Raw genomic sequence first — 19,383 nt, 5'->3', positions numbered from 1 at the left:
CAAAACTAACATTCTTAGAGGTAAGGCACAGTTCTGCATTATTTAATTATTTTTGCTTGAATTTTTTTGGAAAGGAAACTTCGCAACTCGCATGAAATTTTTTATAAGGAAAAAAAATGAATGAAATTTGGAACTATGAATAAATGCGTTTAACCTTCAAAACGCACGAATGTATGAAGAATTATAAAGCTCACGAGCATCTTTTCTTATCAGTAAAAAAAGCAATGCCTTAAAGGCCGGAAGTCGTGGTATTCTATGTAGTTAGTAAAAAGGCAAGATATGATCAAATCAGAATGTGATATTTTTTACTAGATTTATACTCAGAATTCTTTCCAATGATGCATTACTATCGCTGTTAAAACAGAAAGATCGCGGGTACAGCTTATCGAATTTGATTCGTAAAACTTCGGAAGGGAAACTAAGTTGCAGACATAACATTACGCGTATAACTTAATTAACTGTGGTATCTCTGTATTAAAATAGGAACTGTTTATTTTATACGACTGGGGATGAAAGTCAAGCTAATGAAATTTTAGCAAATAATTCCCGAATTTTTATATTGTTTTAGACTGTACATAGCAGCTTATGCAATTTTAAAAATACTTAACAGTTTTCTATAAAGATTAAAGAAATGAAGAAATTCGAAGTTTCTAGTGTAGATAATAAATGCATATTTACATGCATTGTTCACATTCCGCTTTAACTGCAGTACTTAATTCTGTTAACAAGTGCCTATTCTTAATAAACATATCTGACTCTAATAATAATATAATAAATACGTGAAGCCACCCTTTTTAATGCAGTTTGATACTTTAATAAATTATCTGATATCGTAAAATTGTGAGACCCTTTTTTTAAGTATATATTTTTGAATACTTATTCACCTCTCATTAATTTAAATTCTGATATATAATGAGAAGTAATTTTCTGGTTAAGTTCTTACTTAAGTAGCTGGTCAGTTCCTTTGTGTGTACTGTTGTAATGTAAGCTGTTAGCAAATTTAGCTACAGTTGAATGTCCTTAGCTGGAATCGGGTGAGGCCACAGTATCTTTTATGCTTCCCGAAGTGAAAACCCTTAATAAACTGCATAATTTTACCTGTAGGAAGCACTCTTTAGTTCTATAGCAATACACATTTTCCCAATTCTGAATAGATAAGACAATTACTAAGTCAATAACTTATAATTTTAATTATTTATAGCTACAAGTGGAAATAATGACACAGAAAAGAATTTGATGGACAAAGTTTTGTTACTTTATTTAATATTTAGTTTTTAGCGTTTTGATCAAACCGAAATATCTTATCAATTCTTTCAAGCCATTTTTGAGTTAAACTTAGATTCATACTTTCAAGTTCTTTTTTTTAACATTCCAATTAAGCAAAAGAATCCTTATTTAGTGCTTAATAGATTCCAAATATAGCCACTGATCCAAACCTAATGTTACATTAATTACACATGAGTATCGATGACACTAATATTAGTTTTTCACTTTTTTTTTCCAAATTATCAAAGCCTCTTCCCGCATTTATTGGACAGTATATCAAAATTTATTCTTAAGTCTATTGCATATATTACTCTCTGAGTTAGCACTCTGTTGCATTGTATATCTCTTTCTCTTCGCTTGAGTTATTTGCTAGGATCATCATTAAAGACAGTGCTATGAGTACCATGTTTCTTTATCATATTTGGAACTTAATCACGGTAGCTTGTTTAGTTAAAATAATGTTATTTGCTCCGAAACTTTGAGCGATTCCTTCCGAGTTTCTAATGCCTCACTTGTTTTACGAAATAATGGCAATTTTGTATTATTTCAAATAATTATTTCAAATATATTATCTAATGGAGGATTTTTCTGCCCGAACTGAAAATACAAAATTCGCCTCATCACATTATTTTACATTTGCTAAAAATCGTTATTTACTCTGAAGCAGTACATTAAACAAAAGTTTTTTTGCCTTAAGATAAATTCTGGAGAACATTACAAAACGATATATTTCCTCAAAATTTTATTTCTATATTTTTATATACTGTTATAAATGTTAACTCATAAATTAGTTTTTATTTATCGGAGTAAATTCTAGCTTTTATGAAAGTATAATCTGCACATTAAAACACAAAAAATGATCATTTAAATATAAAAAATACGTTATCCTAAATATCGCATAAAAATGACACCGTTGCGTTTTGCGTTAGATCGTATGAGTTCGATTAAGTGGAACTCAGTTTGCATGCTTTTTGAAATGAAACTGAACGTGGGTGCATTTTAATCCTTTAACTCTCGCCCTTTTTCTTCCGGGTAAACCACCAACTCGAGACGATTCTCCCCATATACGGTGAATTTCTTACAGCTAACATAAAATGATCACACACACAGTTTAAAGAATCTAATGGTTCTTTTATGCCTGAACGATCCAGCGGCTTTTCGCCGGATACAAGCGGAATTCTTTTCGATATTTCTTCGGATTTTCTGCATGTTATCCATTCTGAATTTCCTGGCTCTTCTGTAGAAGCACTGTCCCTTTCACATCCACTACCTATTACCCTGATTATTTGCCTTATTACAGCTCTTATTTCACAACAGTCTTCATAACTGATTTGCTCCTCTCTATCTTTAAGTAATCTATGCATAGATGTAATTTCGTCCTTAACCAACGAAAAATTCGCCTTCACTTGAAATGATTCCTTCATTGTATCTCATGCTTTCCGGGTTCTGTAACTTAGAAAATAAAAATTTCCATTATTTTCAATATTCCAAATATTTCCCTTACATGATATTTTTCTTCTTAAAATGCAAAAATGACGGAGGAAAGTAAAATTTTACAGTGTAAGTTAACTTTTTTCTTAACTAAAATGTAAGTTAACTCTGTCTCCAAAGACAGGAGACAGAGGTACAAAATGTTGGCATAGTGACTTTTTTGTTATTATTATTCGCTTTAATGTGAAACATCAGTTTGAAGAAAATTTATTCTCTCTATCATCTTTACTGTATCTTACGGTTTTAGCTTTATTCTTCCTTTTCAGAAAGAGGGAATGGATGTTCTTCCTTGATACAAATTTCAAAATAATAACAAAAAGCTATACATTGCTGTCCAGGAACATACGGCTGGTGTACAATTTACCTGCCATTTCGATACGTAGGTTTCAAGGATTGCTCCAATGTCTAAAGTATTGTTGCGTTTCTACGGAGTCGCGGATCTGGAGTGATTAATTACAACACTTGATGAAAAATGAAAACACAATTTATTAGACAATATTACTCAGCACAGCTCCAAAAGCACTCCAAAAGTCGTCGAAAAACTACAACAAACACGCTGAAACACTCAGCAACACAGCCTTCAGGCAATCAGGCTATAACGATGAAGACAGCTTCACGGCACAGCACTAGAAGACAGCTCCCGACTCGGTTCGTTCGTTCATAGAACTCAGCGAACTCTCGAGACTCTCCACTCTACAACTCGATGTGCACTCGACTATAGCCTCAACGATATGCCATCTCGATGCACCAACTCGCGATACGATATAGGTAAAAATAAAAGAATGGGCCAACTCCGCACTACGCGTGAAGTACTCAAGCTTTGGTCTTTAGATGGTGGGTTTTTTGTTTACATCCAGAGCTTCCTTGACAGCGATTTGATAGTATTTCTACACACGATAGCTCCATACAAATCGAAAAGCGGGACACTTCCGCATAAAAGGAACATTCATTGTTGATTGAATAGTAAATATTTGTGTAGTTTAGTGACATTTACCCAAAAATCACATCAAACTTGGTTATTTTTCGATAACTTGCAACAGCGCTTTTGCGGTAGCCTTTTGTGTACGTCTTTCGATAGCCTTCTTTTTATCCTTGATAAAGTATTCGCTACTTTTATTTTATGTTCCAAACACCAAAACAGTTTAAGTAAAATACATGTTTTGTCATCCATATATTATGATTTTATTTTTATATAACTGAAAGATAACTAAAAAGTGACTTCAGTTAACTAAAAAGTGAAAAAAAAAGTTCTCTCTCTCTTCTTTTAAATTTTATTTAGCAACATGTTTAATTGATGATTAAATGTAATACAAAATTGTGAATGAAAAATCTTTGTTATTCAATGCGTAAACTTGAGTAGTGGTCTGCTATTTTTGAAAGAGTTTCGAGATATGAAAAAAGCATCATATTATTACCTTCTGGATTACCTCGCAATATGAAAATTTCAGATATTTGTGAATTTCGATCAATTAGCTGTTTTAACTGTTTTTAAAAAAATGAAACAATATTATGTAGAGTAAGGCAAAAGTAGATTGCGATCTGAGGACAGTGAGGTTAATGTTTAAATGTGAAATGAATAGTTAGTATTTATTATATTATCAGAGAATTATTAAACTGTGTAATCGCTAAAAGAGATATTGAATGCTCTGCCAAAATATATTTACTAGAAAACTTGAATTTGATAATAATGTATCCTGAAACGTGTTATTTAAAAGTTTGAAACTTGACGGCTATGTGAAAATGTTTGTAATCAGGCACAAAGGTCAGGTTATGTTCTTATTAAATAGGATAAGGCATGCAATGGCTATCTGCTTAAAGGGAGAGTGCCATCGTGGAGGAATTTCGAAGGAAAACTGACTTTAAGTGGCTAATGCACGAATTTTCATTCAAATTTTTTATACATATTTTCTTATATAAAACATTCTAGTATATGCGAAATTAGTGTAAATTACTTTACCCGAAAAGATAAGTGAATGCACAGAAATTAAAGATTTGCACACGCCGAAAATGAAAAATGTTAAATATATATGGGATATTTATGTATATGCTTGCAAAAAGCATGTATCTGCCTTTAACAAAATAAGTAAATATTTATTAAATTCTTTATAAATGTATTTAGAAAGAAAGGATTTATACATTCTTAAACGCCTGTGACAGTTACTGTGAAGAAATCTAGTTATTAAATATTTATATCTAAATTTATAATGATTATAAATATTATCTAAATATATAAGAAACTTGACATTTAATTATAACTTTAAACTGAAATTATGTTGACAGATACATTTATAAAGCTGTTTAAGCAAGAATTGCTCGTACATGAAACCAATTTGTTGAAAGGTATTGTAAAGCAAATTCTATGAGAAGCGTACTTAAGGAAATAGTAAACAAGAGTTTTTAGAATATGTAATTGTTGAAAGTAAGGGTAAAAAAAAAATTTATAAGTATTAAAAAAACTATTTCCTTACATTTTATAACAACTCAATTACAAGTTTTAAATAATATTTAAAAAAAAAAGAATCCTTTTTTTATTCCCTTTCAGATATACTTATAGAAAGTACGTCGAAATCAGCACCAATATTTAATGTATTTCACTATTAAAAATAAAAGATACTCTAACTTGAAATGAACCGAACAGAGCACTAATTATAAATTGACTCAGATTTTCGATTTAAAAGATGCTTCAGAAGTTAAAAAATCATCTCATATTTGAGAAAGTATTTTAAGAAGAAGCTCCGTAGATAGAAAAGAAATAATGCGTAATTTTAATATAAAAAATATAATCAACTTTGATCTATTTTTTTTAACCCTTAACCGAATAAAATCGAATTATTTTTTTCTGATGTAATAATGTAAACTTCTGAAAATTTTTCATTCAAACTGAGCAAACTATTCTGGATAAATTATACTATTTAATTCCGTTCAGAATGAAATGTAGTTTAGAAATGCATTCTTTTCACATACTTAGGAATATTGTAGAAAAAGAAACTAGAGGTATTTTTACATATATTTACGAATTCACCAGGTAATTACAAAATGCTTACATCCAATCATGTCGAAACGCATTGATCTTAATGGTAAGTCACTGAATGTTTTGGTCTCCATGAAGGGATCGCCACTGCTTCAAAGTAGTGAATAGGGAAAACCGGTTAAGGTCTCTCCTCTTACTTCCTACCTCCATGCCCTATACAATCGACACTAGACTGACGATCAACTCGACGGTAGACTGCGAGACACTCCGCGCACAGGCAGGGTTTATATAGCTTTTGGGTTGCTTTGGAGAACATTCTGGGCCAGACCGGTAAGAATTCGCTCTAGAAGGTTCTCCATCCGTCCATGCATATCGCCAATTTTATAGCCAAATAGGCTATTTCGCCTCAAATATGGCAACCCTGCATTCCCTTGCTATTTTCTGGCAATCTTAAACCCGCCTTGCGGGGAAGCTATCTTACCGCAGCTGGACATGTTGTTCCAGTATTAAGGAAAGTATTATAAAATATAAACGTTAGTCGCCGTTTATAGTGAATGAACGCAAAATGCCAAAACAAAATTAATATTTCCTCTGGGCAAATTTACCCTTTGGGCTAATAAAGTTTATCATTAAAATGCTTCAAAATCACGGAAGACAATTTCCCTTCCTCTATCTTTTTTAATAAACAGCTGAATAAATTAATTAATGTTAATTAAGATTTTGATGAATTCTATTCAACAAACAAGTTATTAAAGAAACTTAAAAATTTATAACATAAATTTTATTGCTTAATTTATTAAATGTTTCAATCTTCTAAAAGCTGTTTAATTGAATTTCTGAAATGCAAATTTGTGATCTTCTCATATAATGTACTGAAAATAGTATATACACGAAAACATGTAATAACACAAGTAGTATGTACTAGTTTGTACATTCATATATTTTCAGGTCTCAGTTTGAATGAAGATAAAATTGTAGCATTTTTAGTTGGTTGTTTCAATGTATGTATCTAAAGCTCAGTATATATATTAATTATTTGTTTTCATCGGGTTCAGATACTGGAGAAAAAGTAGTTTATAATTTGAATGTAAACTTTAGCTCCATTATTTGATATGCTTGATTTGAAACTAAACAATTTTAAACTGTATAATAGTGCGCTAAAAACCTGTGTTACCATGTTTAACTATATAATCAAAATTTTGGAATAAAATCATGTTATTATTTTCTAATTTGAAGAGTGGTATGAATAATGGGAATATAAAATAGCTCGCATTAAATTCATTCAATAATGCTTTCTACCAAGAACTTTAAATATGCCTTGTTTAATTGTGATCTCGTTGTGAAATAAAAAACAGAGACTGGAGGGGGGAGAATTCTTTTCCTTAATGATCAGCACAAATGATTTTTTAAATCCTGTATTCATTTTCAGCTTTATAACCACATGAAGAGACACAGTAATTGCAATAATGCAATGAATCGTTAGAATTTTCTTTTGCTAATGAAATGCCATTAACATAAATTCATGGCATTTCTCAAATAAAAAAGAAAAATCGATAAGGTCTTCTGAAATAAAAACATGCTGTAAGATAGGAGTTAATTGGTCTTCACCTTCTTCAGATTTTACTTTGGAAATAATACATTTTTAAAGCGTCACTCATGAATTACGTGCACAAACACGCTTCAGATATTAAGAGTGCAAATCCTTTCTTTTTTATTGGAATTTTTTCATTACAATTTTTTTTCTTCCCAAAGATCGTTGAAAGCAAATCTCATATACGTTTCTAAAGAATTTCTTTGATCTCTTCAAAAGGGATAATGCTCTAATTTAAACAAATTAAAATGTAGTTCTATATTTCTTTAAGGGAATGGTGTGTGTTAAAAAAAATTAATTTTAATTCTAAATGCATTCATTTAAGTTTTTTCTCTCTTTTTTTTTCCTTTTCTTTTTTTCTTTTTTTCTTTTCTTTTTTTTTTTTTTTTTTTTTTTTTTTTTTTTATTTCTTTGTATTATTTTAAGGACATCTACATTTTACTAGCAGTTAGTTTTTCCTTTTGTTCACATATTAACCTTTACGTCCATTTGTCTTTTGCATTTAAACAATAAAGAATTAAATAATTTAACTTACAAAAAGTTACCTCAGGAAAATGTTTAGAAAAAAAATTGATAATTACAAATTAGAATCCGAAGTAAAAAACACCTTTTGTTTCAAAAGTGCTGATGTTGAACGGAAAACTGAAAGGAAATGTTCCCAGCTTAAAATATTTTTTAATTGAAAAGTATTTATTTTTATAAACACATAATAAACCTTAAAAATTAAACTCTAATTTGAAATTTAGAAATACATTTCTTACAGATGCATGAATCTTTCGCGAAAATGCAGAGTTAAAATTATGTAGATTGAATTAACTAATGAAGAAGAGTATTTCGATTTTATACATCTAAACTAATATACATAATTGTGAATTCAGAGATAAACAATAAATAGAATATGACATATATATATGTGATAAAGAGTTAGAAATGCAACAACAAGTTATAGCTCGGCAATGGTAAAATAATTTCTATTTCTCTCGTTTTCCTGTTTTATGTATTCTTTTGCAAAAAGTATATGTATTCAATTAGAAAACGTCTGCTAGAAAGTTCTTTCTTATAGCAAACGTTAGTTTAGAGAATAAGTTCTTCTCACTTACTACAGTTAATATTCTGGTATATCTTTGAAATTTTAATCTAGATATATTACTTTACTTACTCTAAAAGTAAGATAAAGTATCATATTAATTTAAGCTATATATCTGGTACGTTTAAATTGTATAATAACATCAAACAAACAGTATATTCATTATTGTTTGAGGTTTTTATGTTCATTCTCATAGATCAAAGTACTAAATGCCCACTAGTAGCTTAGTGAATAAGATGCTGAAATTTTATAGTTCGATCGAAAATGTAATCCCGGCAAATGGACTGACTTTATGGGCTAGAGTTTAGTTTCCCTTACAGAGTACTCTATAAAAGAACCCCTTCTGTAAGAAACATTCACATGCTTTAATTTAATCATTTAATTTAACCAATCCGAAACATTCTATCTACATTTTACTTACATAAATGGAAAAACATGCATAAAGCTTTGATAATAAGGATGTAAAAACATGCATAAAGCTTTGATAATAAGGATGTAAAAACATGCATAAAGCTTTGATAATAGGAAGTAAAAATCTGATGACACCATATGACTTCCCTGTAGTCCTATTAAGTTATACATATTTTGGCTGCATTTCATTTAAATTTATTTTTTCGAATTTTACTAGGGATATATTTCTCATTCAATCAATTCAGTTCGCTTCGCGGTAAGGCAAAAATACACAAAACTCGAAACAAGTTTAATAAAAGTTGTAAAATACAGGAACGCGTAAAAGGCCAAATACAGTTAAAAAGAGTTTAAAAAAATAATTTTCACAATTAGAGTTTTCACGCAAAAACACGAAATTTGCTTAGCGGACAAGAAGACAGATTTTTCGGGGAGCAAAACTGAATGTTTACTTTCTGTACCGCTCGGCAAAAAGACATTGAAGGTGAAGAAAGTTATATATTTCAATATCTTCTAAGAGTTTTCAAGTGTAAACAAATGGCTTTCGCATTAGGCTTAGCAAGACTTTCAGAATTATCAACAACTTTTAAATTCTTGATAATTCTACATTATTGTATGCAGATTAACTAAAGACATAAAACCTTAACCGATTAAGAAGTAAATCACTTTTCAAGCAAAAAATGCACAATCGGTGCTGCCGATTGCAACCAAAAAAGGAGGTGCATAACTAAATATTATAACACACCCATATACAAAATTTCAACATTCTGAGGCTAGTCGTTTTTGAGTAATGCGAGATACATACATAAGTACGTACAGACGTCACGAGAAAAATCTCTTCTGAATCCATTTTTCAATCCGTGGGGGAAAAACAGTCCTTTATTCTGTCCTTACGTACAGATGTCACGCAAATACCTCGTTAAATTGCATTCGATAGCGGTCAGAAGCATATTTTCGTTCAAATATGGTGCCCGGATTTTTTTCTGATTGCAATATTTTCTTTACTTCGTACGAGGAAGTAAAAACAGTGCAAAAGTTTTCAGCGATGAAAGGTTGTATTAAGATCAACATTGTTTGAATGGAGCAATCAAAATGCATATTTTCGTTGAACTATGATACCCGAAATCGCGATTACAATACTTCCATTACTTTGTTCAATGAAGTAAAATTTAAAGGGATTTTGCGATGCCATTAGTTTTTAATAACATATAGGTTTTTCTTTGCAGCCTTAGTCCACATTTTTTAAAATGGGACATAAATCAATTATTTAAATATTAACATAATACAGCATGCAATATGATTCATTATCAACCAACCGTTTATATTTTTTCAACAATTATGATAAAATAGTCATTCTTGGTAAATAATATGAATATTATATAAAGGAGACTGCACGTGTATGGATGCAGATTTCTCCCCTTTCATCTTAACACAGGACAGAGAAAGTCTGATCTCAATCACATTTCGTATTGTTTTGCAAATATGCTCATTCTAATTCTTTAAATGAAAGACTTCATGTATTTATCACATTTTTGGATTTATTTTTCTTTACAGAGAGTGACAAACTCAAAGGTTTTGCAAATGGCTCCATCTGTTGAGCACCAAGCTGAAGCTATGCTTAGTATACTGAGAAGGTACTCTTGGCATTCCTTCGCAGTGGTCACTACCAAGTTAGGTGGACATGAAGATTTCGTACGAGCCCTTAGAGACCTTATTCAAAAGATGGTTTATCATGATTTTAAGTAAGAATTTTATTAACTCTTTTTCTTCTCAGTTCTAAAACACTGTTACAATGAAAATGAAGAGTTTCGGCTTAAAAATAAAATTAGTTTTATATCCATTATTCTGAATGAAATAAAAATTTATTTGGACTCTTTGGAGAACAAGATGTCCAATTTATTGCTAAATATTATTGCGATTTAAGAAATATTTATATTATTTACAAATCGACCACAGGTAACTAATGCGTAATAATTCTAAATTAAAAGAATATGAATACACGAATTTTAATAAAATATTCAAACACCAGATGTAAAACAAATTTCATAATATTATGTTTCACATGTTTAACCTTTTTTGAAGCGCATTATTTACTGGCGCATTTGCCCCTAGCGTACCTTTCTCTAAGATTTTAGCGCAAGGTTCTGAAAATTTTATTCATTTAATTTTCCTCTTTCTCAAGACGTTCAGAAAGTGAGCTTACTAAAATTTTAAAATGTATTTGTCTGTGATATAATTGTTTCCAGCTGATTTGCTAGTGAGCATAATTTGGGTGCATTGACTATAACTGATAAAGTAATAACAGCGAATTGTTTCAAGAAAAAAAATATATCATGCTCTGGATGGTTCTGAAAATTATTACACTTCAGGAAAGAGACTGAAAGGCGACGGGGATGAAGGGGATTAAAAAATGAGGCATTAAAAAATGAGCATTAAAAAATGAGGCTAGACATCAACAGTGAATAGCAATAAGTGCGGATAAGATAAGAGTAGTAGAAATGAAGAGAACTTAAACTTTCTAATGTTAATATTATTATGCATTCCTACTGGAAGGATGTTTCTTTTAAAGAAATAATATTGCGGCAGTTAGTGGTAGTTTATTAATGAATTCTTTAATTTATTTTATTCGTACTATAATTCTACGGATTCTACGGAATTTAATCTACGGAATTTATTCTAGTATTTATGTTATTCTTATCTATTATCTTTTATTTATTTATTTTATTTATTATTTATTTTTATTATTATTTATTTATTCTACGGAAATAAATTTATTCATATAATTTTTCTCATTTGATTTTCTTACGATAACGGTAATAAAACAAAGGGTGAAAAACATGCGAGTAAATATAGTACTTTATTTAAAATACTCATACAAGTTGGTATAAATTTCAGTACCTTCTAAAATATAACTATAGCGAACTCAGAAAGTACAAATCACTAGTTCAAATCAAGTTTACCTTTAGCTTAATGAAATTTTAGTTTTATTTAATTTTAACGAATTTCCTGTTTGGTTGCAAGTAATGCAATTCACTTATATTTCACATATTTAAATTCTATAAAATCATTTAAAGCAAATATTCAGACCAGGAACCGAATTAGTTTTGACAAAAAAATCGCATTCTGGTAAGTCTTAAAGCCTATTACTATGTGTATAAGAAGCAATAAAATGTTACCATTAATTAGTTTTCCTTCAAGTTGTAAATGTTTTAAATTATGGTTGTTACGAAAAATGTTGTCAACTGAATATCGGTATTTCAGTTGCAGATTTGCATTTCCCTTTTGGTTGCCCTTTAATGCCTAAACTTATATGTTTCTGAATCGTTGAAATCATGTTCAGTAAATAATGTTTGAATAGAAAAATAGTTAAAATATTAAAAATTAATTAAAATGCAATTAACCAGTCTTTGATCTTCAGCTCATTCTAACTACACGGCACGCAAAATCTTTTCATAAGGAACTCAAATAAATATTTGCACTATAGGTACTATTTTTATTTTGCAGTAAAATAATATGCTGCTATACTAATTTTAAACTGTTTCTGAACTTTCAATTAAAAATATTACCATATATTGCATTCTAAGTGATTTAAATAAAACTCAGCAGACATTAATGCAAATTCAAATTACATGGAAAATACAGAGCATCTACGCCTCTTTATCACATTATCACGTACCATTTTTGAGCCTCTACGCCTAGTGTTCTACAATGGAATTTGAAACGTTTTATGACTTAATAAATTTTTCTTTGTACTGAAAAAAGTATAAATTGTGAAATGGAATCAAAATTCACCTGATTTATATGGATATGCAACTATCAAGCAATTTTTAATTTCCTAATTAACTTTTGAATATTTACTTATCGTTTTGAGTTCAACTTCTTGAGGAATGAATCAAAAAATGTAAGTCTCCGAATTGAAAGAAAAGTAGATGGTCACATAAATTATTTTATTCAAATTATGGAGAATTTTAATTTTTATAATAAGAAAAATGTTTCATGTCTGGATTAATAATAAAAACAAAAAATAATTTCTTTTTATGCGATCATAAGTTCACGATTAGAAGTTTTCAGGATCGAATTTCGGGAACCATATTACTAAAGACATTATTAAAATACTAAACATATTACTAAAGCTACCTTATATAAGTTTTCGAATGGAAATTCTAAAAGATAGTTTGAGGACGTAAAAATTAATTTAGTATATATAAGTAAATATTTAAATTATTTTCATTGCATTGTCTATTATTGTGCATCGATTTACTTGGTTGCTTGTTTCTCTTAGACTTTGTTTTGTATTTGTGCCACATGTTTTGAATATAAATAAATGACTTATAGATGAAAATTTTAGTCTTTAAGTTTTTAGTGTGACAACCTTTAAATTGTAAAGCAAATAGTTCAAGCAGAAAGCTAGATAGAGCAAATACTCTGCTCACTGGTTTTGACAACAAATTCTTTTCGAAGTTTGTTAAAATGTATGTTATTCTAGGCCTTTGATCGCGTTACACTGTATAAACGCGGTTCTGAGAAACAAGCGTCTAAACGAAGTCTTCTGCCCTCTGATAGGATCGGATCTCCGTCACACACTTGAAGATTCTGCAATTGACTATGGTCGAAGTGTCTCATCTTTTCACGTATTCGCATTCCATGGCCCTCGTCTAGAAGCTTATTTAAGGTCGCGGGCGATCATGGCCCTAGAACAACATACATTTTAACAAACTTTGAAAAGAATCGGTTGACAAGACCAGTGAGCAGAGTATTTGCTCTATCTAGCTTTCTGCTTGAGCTATTTGTTTTACAATTTAAGCGTTGTCACACCAAAAATTTAAAGACTAAAAATTTCATGTATAAATCATCTATTTATATTCAAAACATGAGGCACAAATGCAAAACAAATTCTAAGAGAATCAAATATACATGCAACCAAGTAAATTAATGCACTGCAATGAAAATAATTTAAATATTTACTTATATATACGACAAGACGTTTTTTCCTCCCCAATCTATCTTTTAGAATTTCCATTTGAAAACTTATATAAAGTGGCTTTAGTAATATTTTTAGTACTTTAGTAATGTCTTTAATAAAATGGTTCCATTCTTTCCTGAAAACTTCTAATCGTGCAGTTATGATCGCATGAAAAGAAATTATTTTTTTCAGTTTTTCTTGTTCACTTTCATTGAGGTTCACTGAGATATTCCAGAGGTCCTTTGAGATAATTAATAAGTACTGTTTAAAAATAACAGCGGAATGCCAGTTTAAATCCTAGAATCCAGGATTTCTTCAGAAATTAATACGTTTCTTGAAATAACAATTTTGACCTTGTGAGGGCCAAACAGTTTCTTCGAATCAAGAAATCAGCTGATTTCCTCGGAAACAATTGAACGGCCTTTTTCATTACCAAATATCCCTGCACTGGAAAATTAACCATTGTTCTCAAATTTCTGTTCCACAAGTAGCGAAGGATCTACGTTACATTTTAACTTAAAAGGACCTAGATCTCTATCCCACAGAATTATTTGTCTTAAAGCGCGGGACAGAAACGAATTTAAATGTTCTCATTAAGCTATTCAGTACTCCAAAATTCCATTAAAATTATCATAAACGATAGAAATATGCAATAATCTCATTGCCACCGCACAATCCTATAATCGCTAACTATGTGATTAGTATTTTGATACGCTAAACATCTTTAAACATCTTCTAAGTGATCATGCAGTAAAAAAGGAACTTAAAAATACAAGATAGTAGTAAGATAAATAGGGAAGAAGGAAGAATTATAAATTATTACCAGTTCTTCTTGAGCTTAAAAAAAGTAGAATATTTCAAATAACATTTATCTTCATTGCTTTAAACAAGTGGTATTTTGTAGGACTAAAGGGAAAAATAAATGTATTTCTAAATCCTACAATATATCGACTGAAAATTTCTAACTTTACTTCTGCTTACCATCATATGCAGCCAAGATAAAATCAAATGGTGATGATTAAAATCTCACAGCTAACGTATAGATAGCAATCGATTCTTCTATCCTTTTATTTTATGTGACTCAAGCTGCTATATGTTTTCTAAGTTTTTATATTTTTAAGCTTATAACTTTTAACGTTTTTTGTTTTGAAAGGACTTGTGACGTTAAAGCTAAAACGTCACAAAGTCCTCTTTTTAAAGGAAATTCAATACATTATTTACCGTAAAAATTTAGTCATCACTCAACAACAGAAGTAACTACTTTTACTTAAGAAAAGAATCGAAATATTAGCATCATTATATATTCATATATATGTAATGTTCTCAGTTATTCCAACACATCGTGAGCGAGTGGTGAGGCTATTCCATTACACGTTCTGGCAGATGATTGAAGCACGGAGAGAAATGACGACTCAGGACTTTTCACTTTTAACAGCAAGCCTATCTTTATTTTAATTTATAGCAGATGACTTTTTCCAGATGAAGTTAATCAAATAATTTATTCATTAATTGAACTATTAGATACGACTGACTTTAAACTTTAATACGTCATAACGTTCTAACAAATAAAGAGGAGCATAGCGGAAGCGTTAGCAGAACGAAGGGGCATCTGTGTAGGAGAACTTATGACGCAGCATTTATATGAAAGGTTATGTAACAGAGTAGCTTCTAGAAAAATGTAGAAAAACTTATGACGCAGCATTTATATGAGGAGGTTATGTAATAGGCGCGAATGTTCTAGAAGGTACTGGGTTAGGGGACGATCCTGAATTGCAGAAAATTAATTAAAGGTTGCTGGCTCGCAAAGAGCAAAGCCATCGTATTTTTTTTTTTTTTTTATATTTTACATCTTCCCTCCGTCAAAAGGAGAGGCCGGGGTGAGAAAAGCATTAGGACAGGAGTAAAGCAAAAGTATGAGATAAGACACAAAAACATCCAGAACATAGCGTACAAGCTTTAACTATGACCTATCATAGTTCATGACTTTCTCATATAAAATTTTGACTTTATAGCATATGAAATTTTGAACATTAAAACTATGAGTTATAAATAAATGTACAATATATGACCAATTTTAAGACTATAACGTAATAAATATGGAATACTGATAAATAAATAAGTTATAATTACAAAAGTCCTCAATTTTGTTAAAAATGTCCATTTTTTTTTAAGTCCTTTTCATAAAAAGAGTTCGAATAGAATGAAAATATCTGGTAAAATCTCGAAATGCCAGATAGTCCACAAATATGATGCATGTTGATAGTTCACAAATATGATGCATTTTTTTTCGCTGAATATGTTTTTATAATAATAAGCTTTGATTAGAAAATATGTTAAATTTTTCTTCCTTCAGATAAAACTTAGAAAAGAAATAGATTATACAATTTATGAATAATATATTATGTGCATTTTTTCCTCTCATCGTAGGCAATTAAAGATTGACATATTTTACACTTCGATACAAAATATTATAATTATTCAAAAAACAATTCAATATAAATAATACTAGAATATGAACACTTTGACTTTAAAACTATGGCATGTCCTCGCCAACAGATCAGCGTGATTACTTGCTGATGGCTGGGGGGTGCTAGGTACAAATATCGAAAAACCTCCGTTGCCTAATACAAGGTAACTGGTTTTTGGCATTGTACATCACCATTGTAATCACAAAAAGTGGTTTTAGAAAAATAAAAGATCATATAAAATCAAAATTATAAGACAGACAACTTGTATAATCAAGTTAGTCTTTTTTATAATTTTTTAAATTAGAAACAAATATTATTCTACAATAAGAAGAAACTTTTTGCTACAAAATTATTCAAATTATGTGAAAAATATAAAAGGTCAAGATCGCAGAAAAATTTGTCATAGTCTGGAAAATAACTTGTCATAATTAGGGTTTAAGTCTAAATCAGGTATTAAAAGTCATAATCAGGAAGATTTTTAATAGAGAATTTTGAAAAAATTAATTTTAATTTTGAACGAAGATAGGAATTCTACTATTTCTGACAGTTAACTTAAACTCACTTGCTGGATTAAAAGGTCTTAATCTAGTTGAATGAACAATTTCTGATTTCTTTTTAGTTAAAGGATTAGGTTTATCTATTTCATAAGTAACTTCAGAATATTGTTTTAAAACTTTATAAGGTCCTGAGAATGGAGGAGATAATTTACGTGTATTAGGGTATTGAAATTTTTCATACATTACTAAATCGCCAATTTTAAAATTACTAGTTTTAAAATGAATATCATACCTTTCTTTATTTGCATTATGATAATCATCAGATCTCTTTTGAGCTATTTTTCTGGCTTCTTCTATTGACGGATACAATTCTTGATTTTGAATTAAGGAATCATAAGGTAATTTCCCATACATTAAATATGATGGAGGGAATTTTGTTACAGAATGAGGGGTATTATTATACTCTTCATTTACTTGGGGTAATAATTTTGTCCATGCTGTATTACCTTGATAAGAATTTAGTTTACATTTTAATCTAGTTATAATAGTTTGATTAACGCGTTCAATTTTACCATTAGTTTGGGGTCTATATGCAGTAGTTAGCAATTGTTTTACATTATTATTCCTTAAAAAGTGCTTAAATTTTGAAGATGTAAAAGCAGCGTTCCTATCACTTAAAATCTTTTTAGGGACCTGAATTTGGAAAATTTGTTTTAAGCAATTTATATAAGTATCTGTAGTTACACTTTTAGAAGCAAAAGTCCAGATATATCTAGTTGCATGATCAATAATTATGTGAATATACTTTTTAGTAGAATTATAACAATTTAAACCACCTACAGTATGAATAGATAATATTTCAAAAGGTTCACTAACTGATGGTAAATTTTGCTAAATCAAATTTCTTTTGTTTACTTTTCTTATTTAACTGACATACTTCACAATCTTTACAATAATTTCTAACATCTTGAACAATTCCTGGCCAATAATATTGTGGAGATAACAAATTTAGCATAGATGATACACCAATATGACCAAATTGTATATGGGCCTTTTCAAGTAATTTCGTACGTAGAGACATGGGTATCACAATTTTGTACAATCTCTGTTTTTTGATAGTTAAGCCATCATTAATTTTCCTATACTTAGTATTACAAACATTATCTAAATTTTGATATTCTTTTATTTCTTCTAATGATAATAAATTAACTTGCAATCTTAAATGTTGACACATAGGATTTCTAGAGAGCATGTCAGCTTCAACATTAGCAGATCCTTTTTTATATTTTATATCAAAATCATACATAGATAATTTTAAAGACCACCTAAATAGACGACCTGTAGGGTGTTTCATATTTTTAAGCCAAACTAAAGCAGCATGATCAGTATGTACAGTAAAATGGTTACCATGTAAATAATAATAAAATTTATCAATTGCATCAATAATAGATAAACATTCCAGCTCAGTAATGGCATAATTTTGTTCATAAGATCTTAATTTTCTAGAATGAAAAGCAATTGGATGTAAACTACCATCAGGATGTTCTTGTTTTAAAACAGCACCAACAGCTTCTTTGGACGCATCAACAAACACATGACAGGGATATTTAGGATTAAACAAAGTTAAAATAGGTCTAGAAATCAATGCATCTTTTAATTTTTGAAAAGCTTTTTGACATTCATCAGTCCAATTATAAGGAATATCTTTCTTAAGTAAATTTGTTAATGGGGCTCTAATTTTAGCATAATTTAGAATAAATTTATGATAAACATTAATACTTCCTTAAAATCTTTGTAGTTCTTTGATATTTTTAGGGGGTTGCAATTTCTTAATAACCTCTATATTTGCATTACTGAGCTGGTATTTACCTGCTTGAATTTCATATCCTAGAAAATTTATTTTTTCTTTTGCAAAATTACATTTAGATTGTTTTAATTTTATATTCTCTTTCTCACATATATCAAATATTATTTTAAGATGATTTAAATGTTCACCAACATTTGGAGAGAATGCTATAATATCATCAAAATAATTTAAAGCAAATTGAATCTGATATTTGTTTAAAATTTGTCTAAGAGCTCGTTGGAAAACAGCCGGGGAATTTTTCCAACCAAAAGGTAATCTAGTAAACTCATACAACTCAAAATTTGTAGTGAATGCCAATTTTTCAGTATCCTTTTCATTTAATTTTATACGACAATAGCCTGATGCTAAATCCAATGTAGAAAAGATTTTTGCATTTGTTAATTGATCTAAAACAGCATCAATTCTAGGAATAGGTTCAGAATCAGTTTTAGTAATTTGGTTAAGCTTCCTGAAATCAATACACAATCTGCGTCTGGACTGCTCGTCTCGCTTATAAGCTAAAGTTAAAGGAGCAGCTTAAGGACTATAAGAAAGTTTAATAATTCCAGCTTTTAACAATTTATCCATTTGTTTTTTAATTTCACTATTATCTTTAGGAGATGCTCTGTATGGTCTATAGGCTATTGGTAATTCAGAAGTTAATATAACTCTGTAAGGTCCAACCCTTATACAACCAACATCATATTTACTTTTTGCAAATATATGATTATAATCATTCAACAATTTCTGTAATTTACTATCAGAATTTTTACTATTATCAAAATAGTTATAATT

General features: G+C 29.5%; 1 protein-coding gene across 1 annotated transcript in view; it reads left to right on the top strand.

Moving 5' to 3' along the window:
* Positions 1-19,383, top strand: part of LOC118184662 (glutamate receptor ionotropic, NMDA 2B-like) — a 620,775-nt gene that overhangs the window by 549,334 nt on the left and 52,058 nt on the right. The window contains exon 4 of the mRNA XM_085824503.1: positions 10,369-10,556. Coding sequence (XP_085680629.1) covers positions 10,369-10,556 — 188 coding nt within the window. The remainder of the gene's footprint in view (positions 1-10,368; positions 10,557-19,383) is intronic.

The sequence above is a fragment of the Stegodyphus dumicola genome, chromosome 9 (assembly GCF_044657685.1).
Source record: "Stegodyphus dumicola isolate Sdum_Otavi_A_Nest chromosome 9, ASM4465768v1".
In the NCBI taxonomy this organism is placed as follows: Eukaryota; Metazoa; Arthropoda; class Arachnida; order Araneae; family Eresidae; genus Stegodyphus; species Stegodyphus dumicola.
The sequence above is the reverse complement of the archived record's forward strand: the minus strand, read 5'-3'. Positions and strand labels throughout refer to the sequence as shown.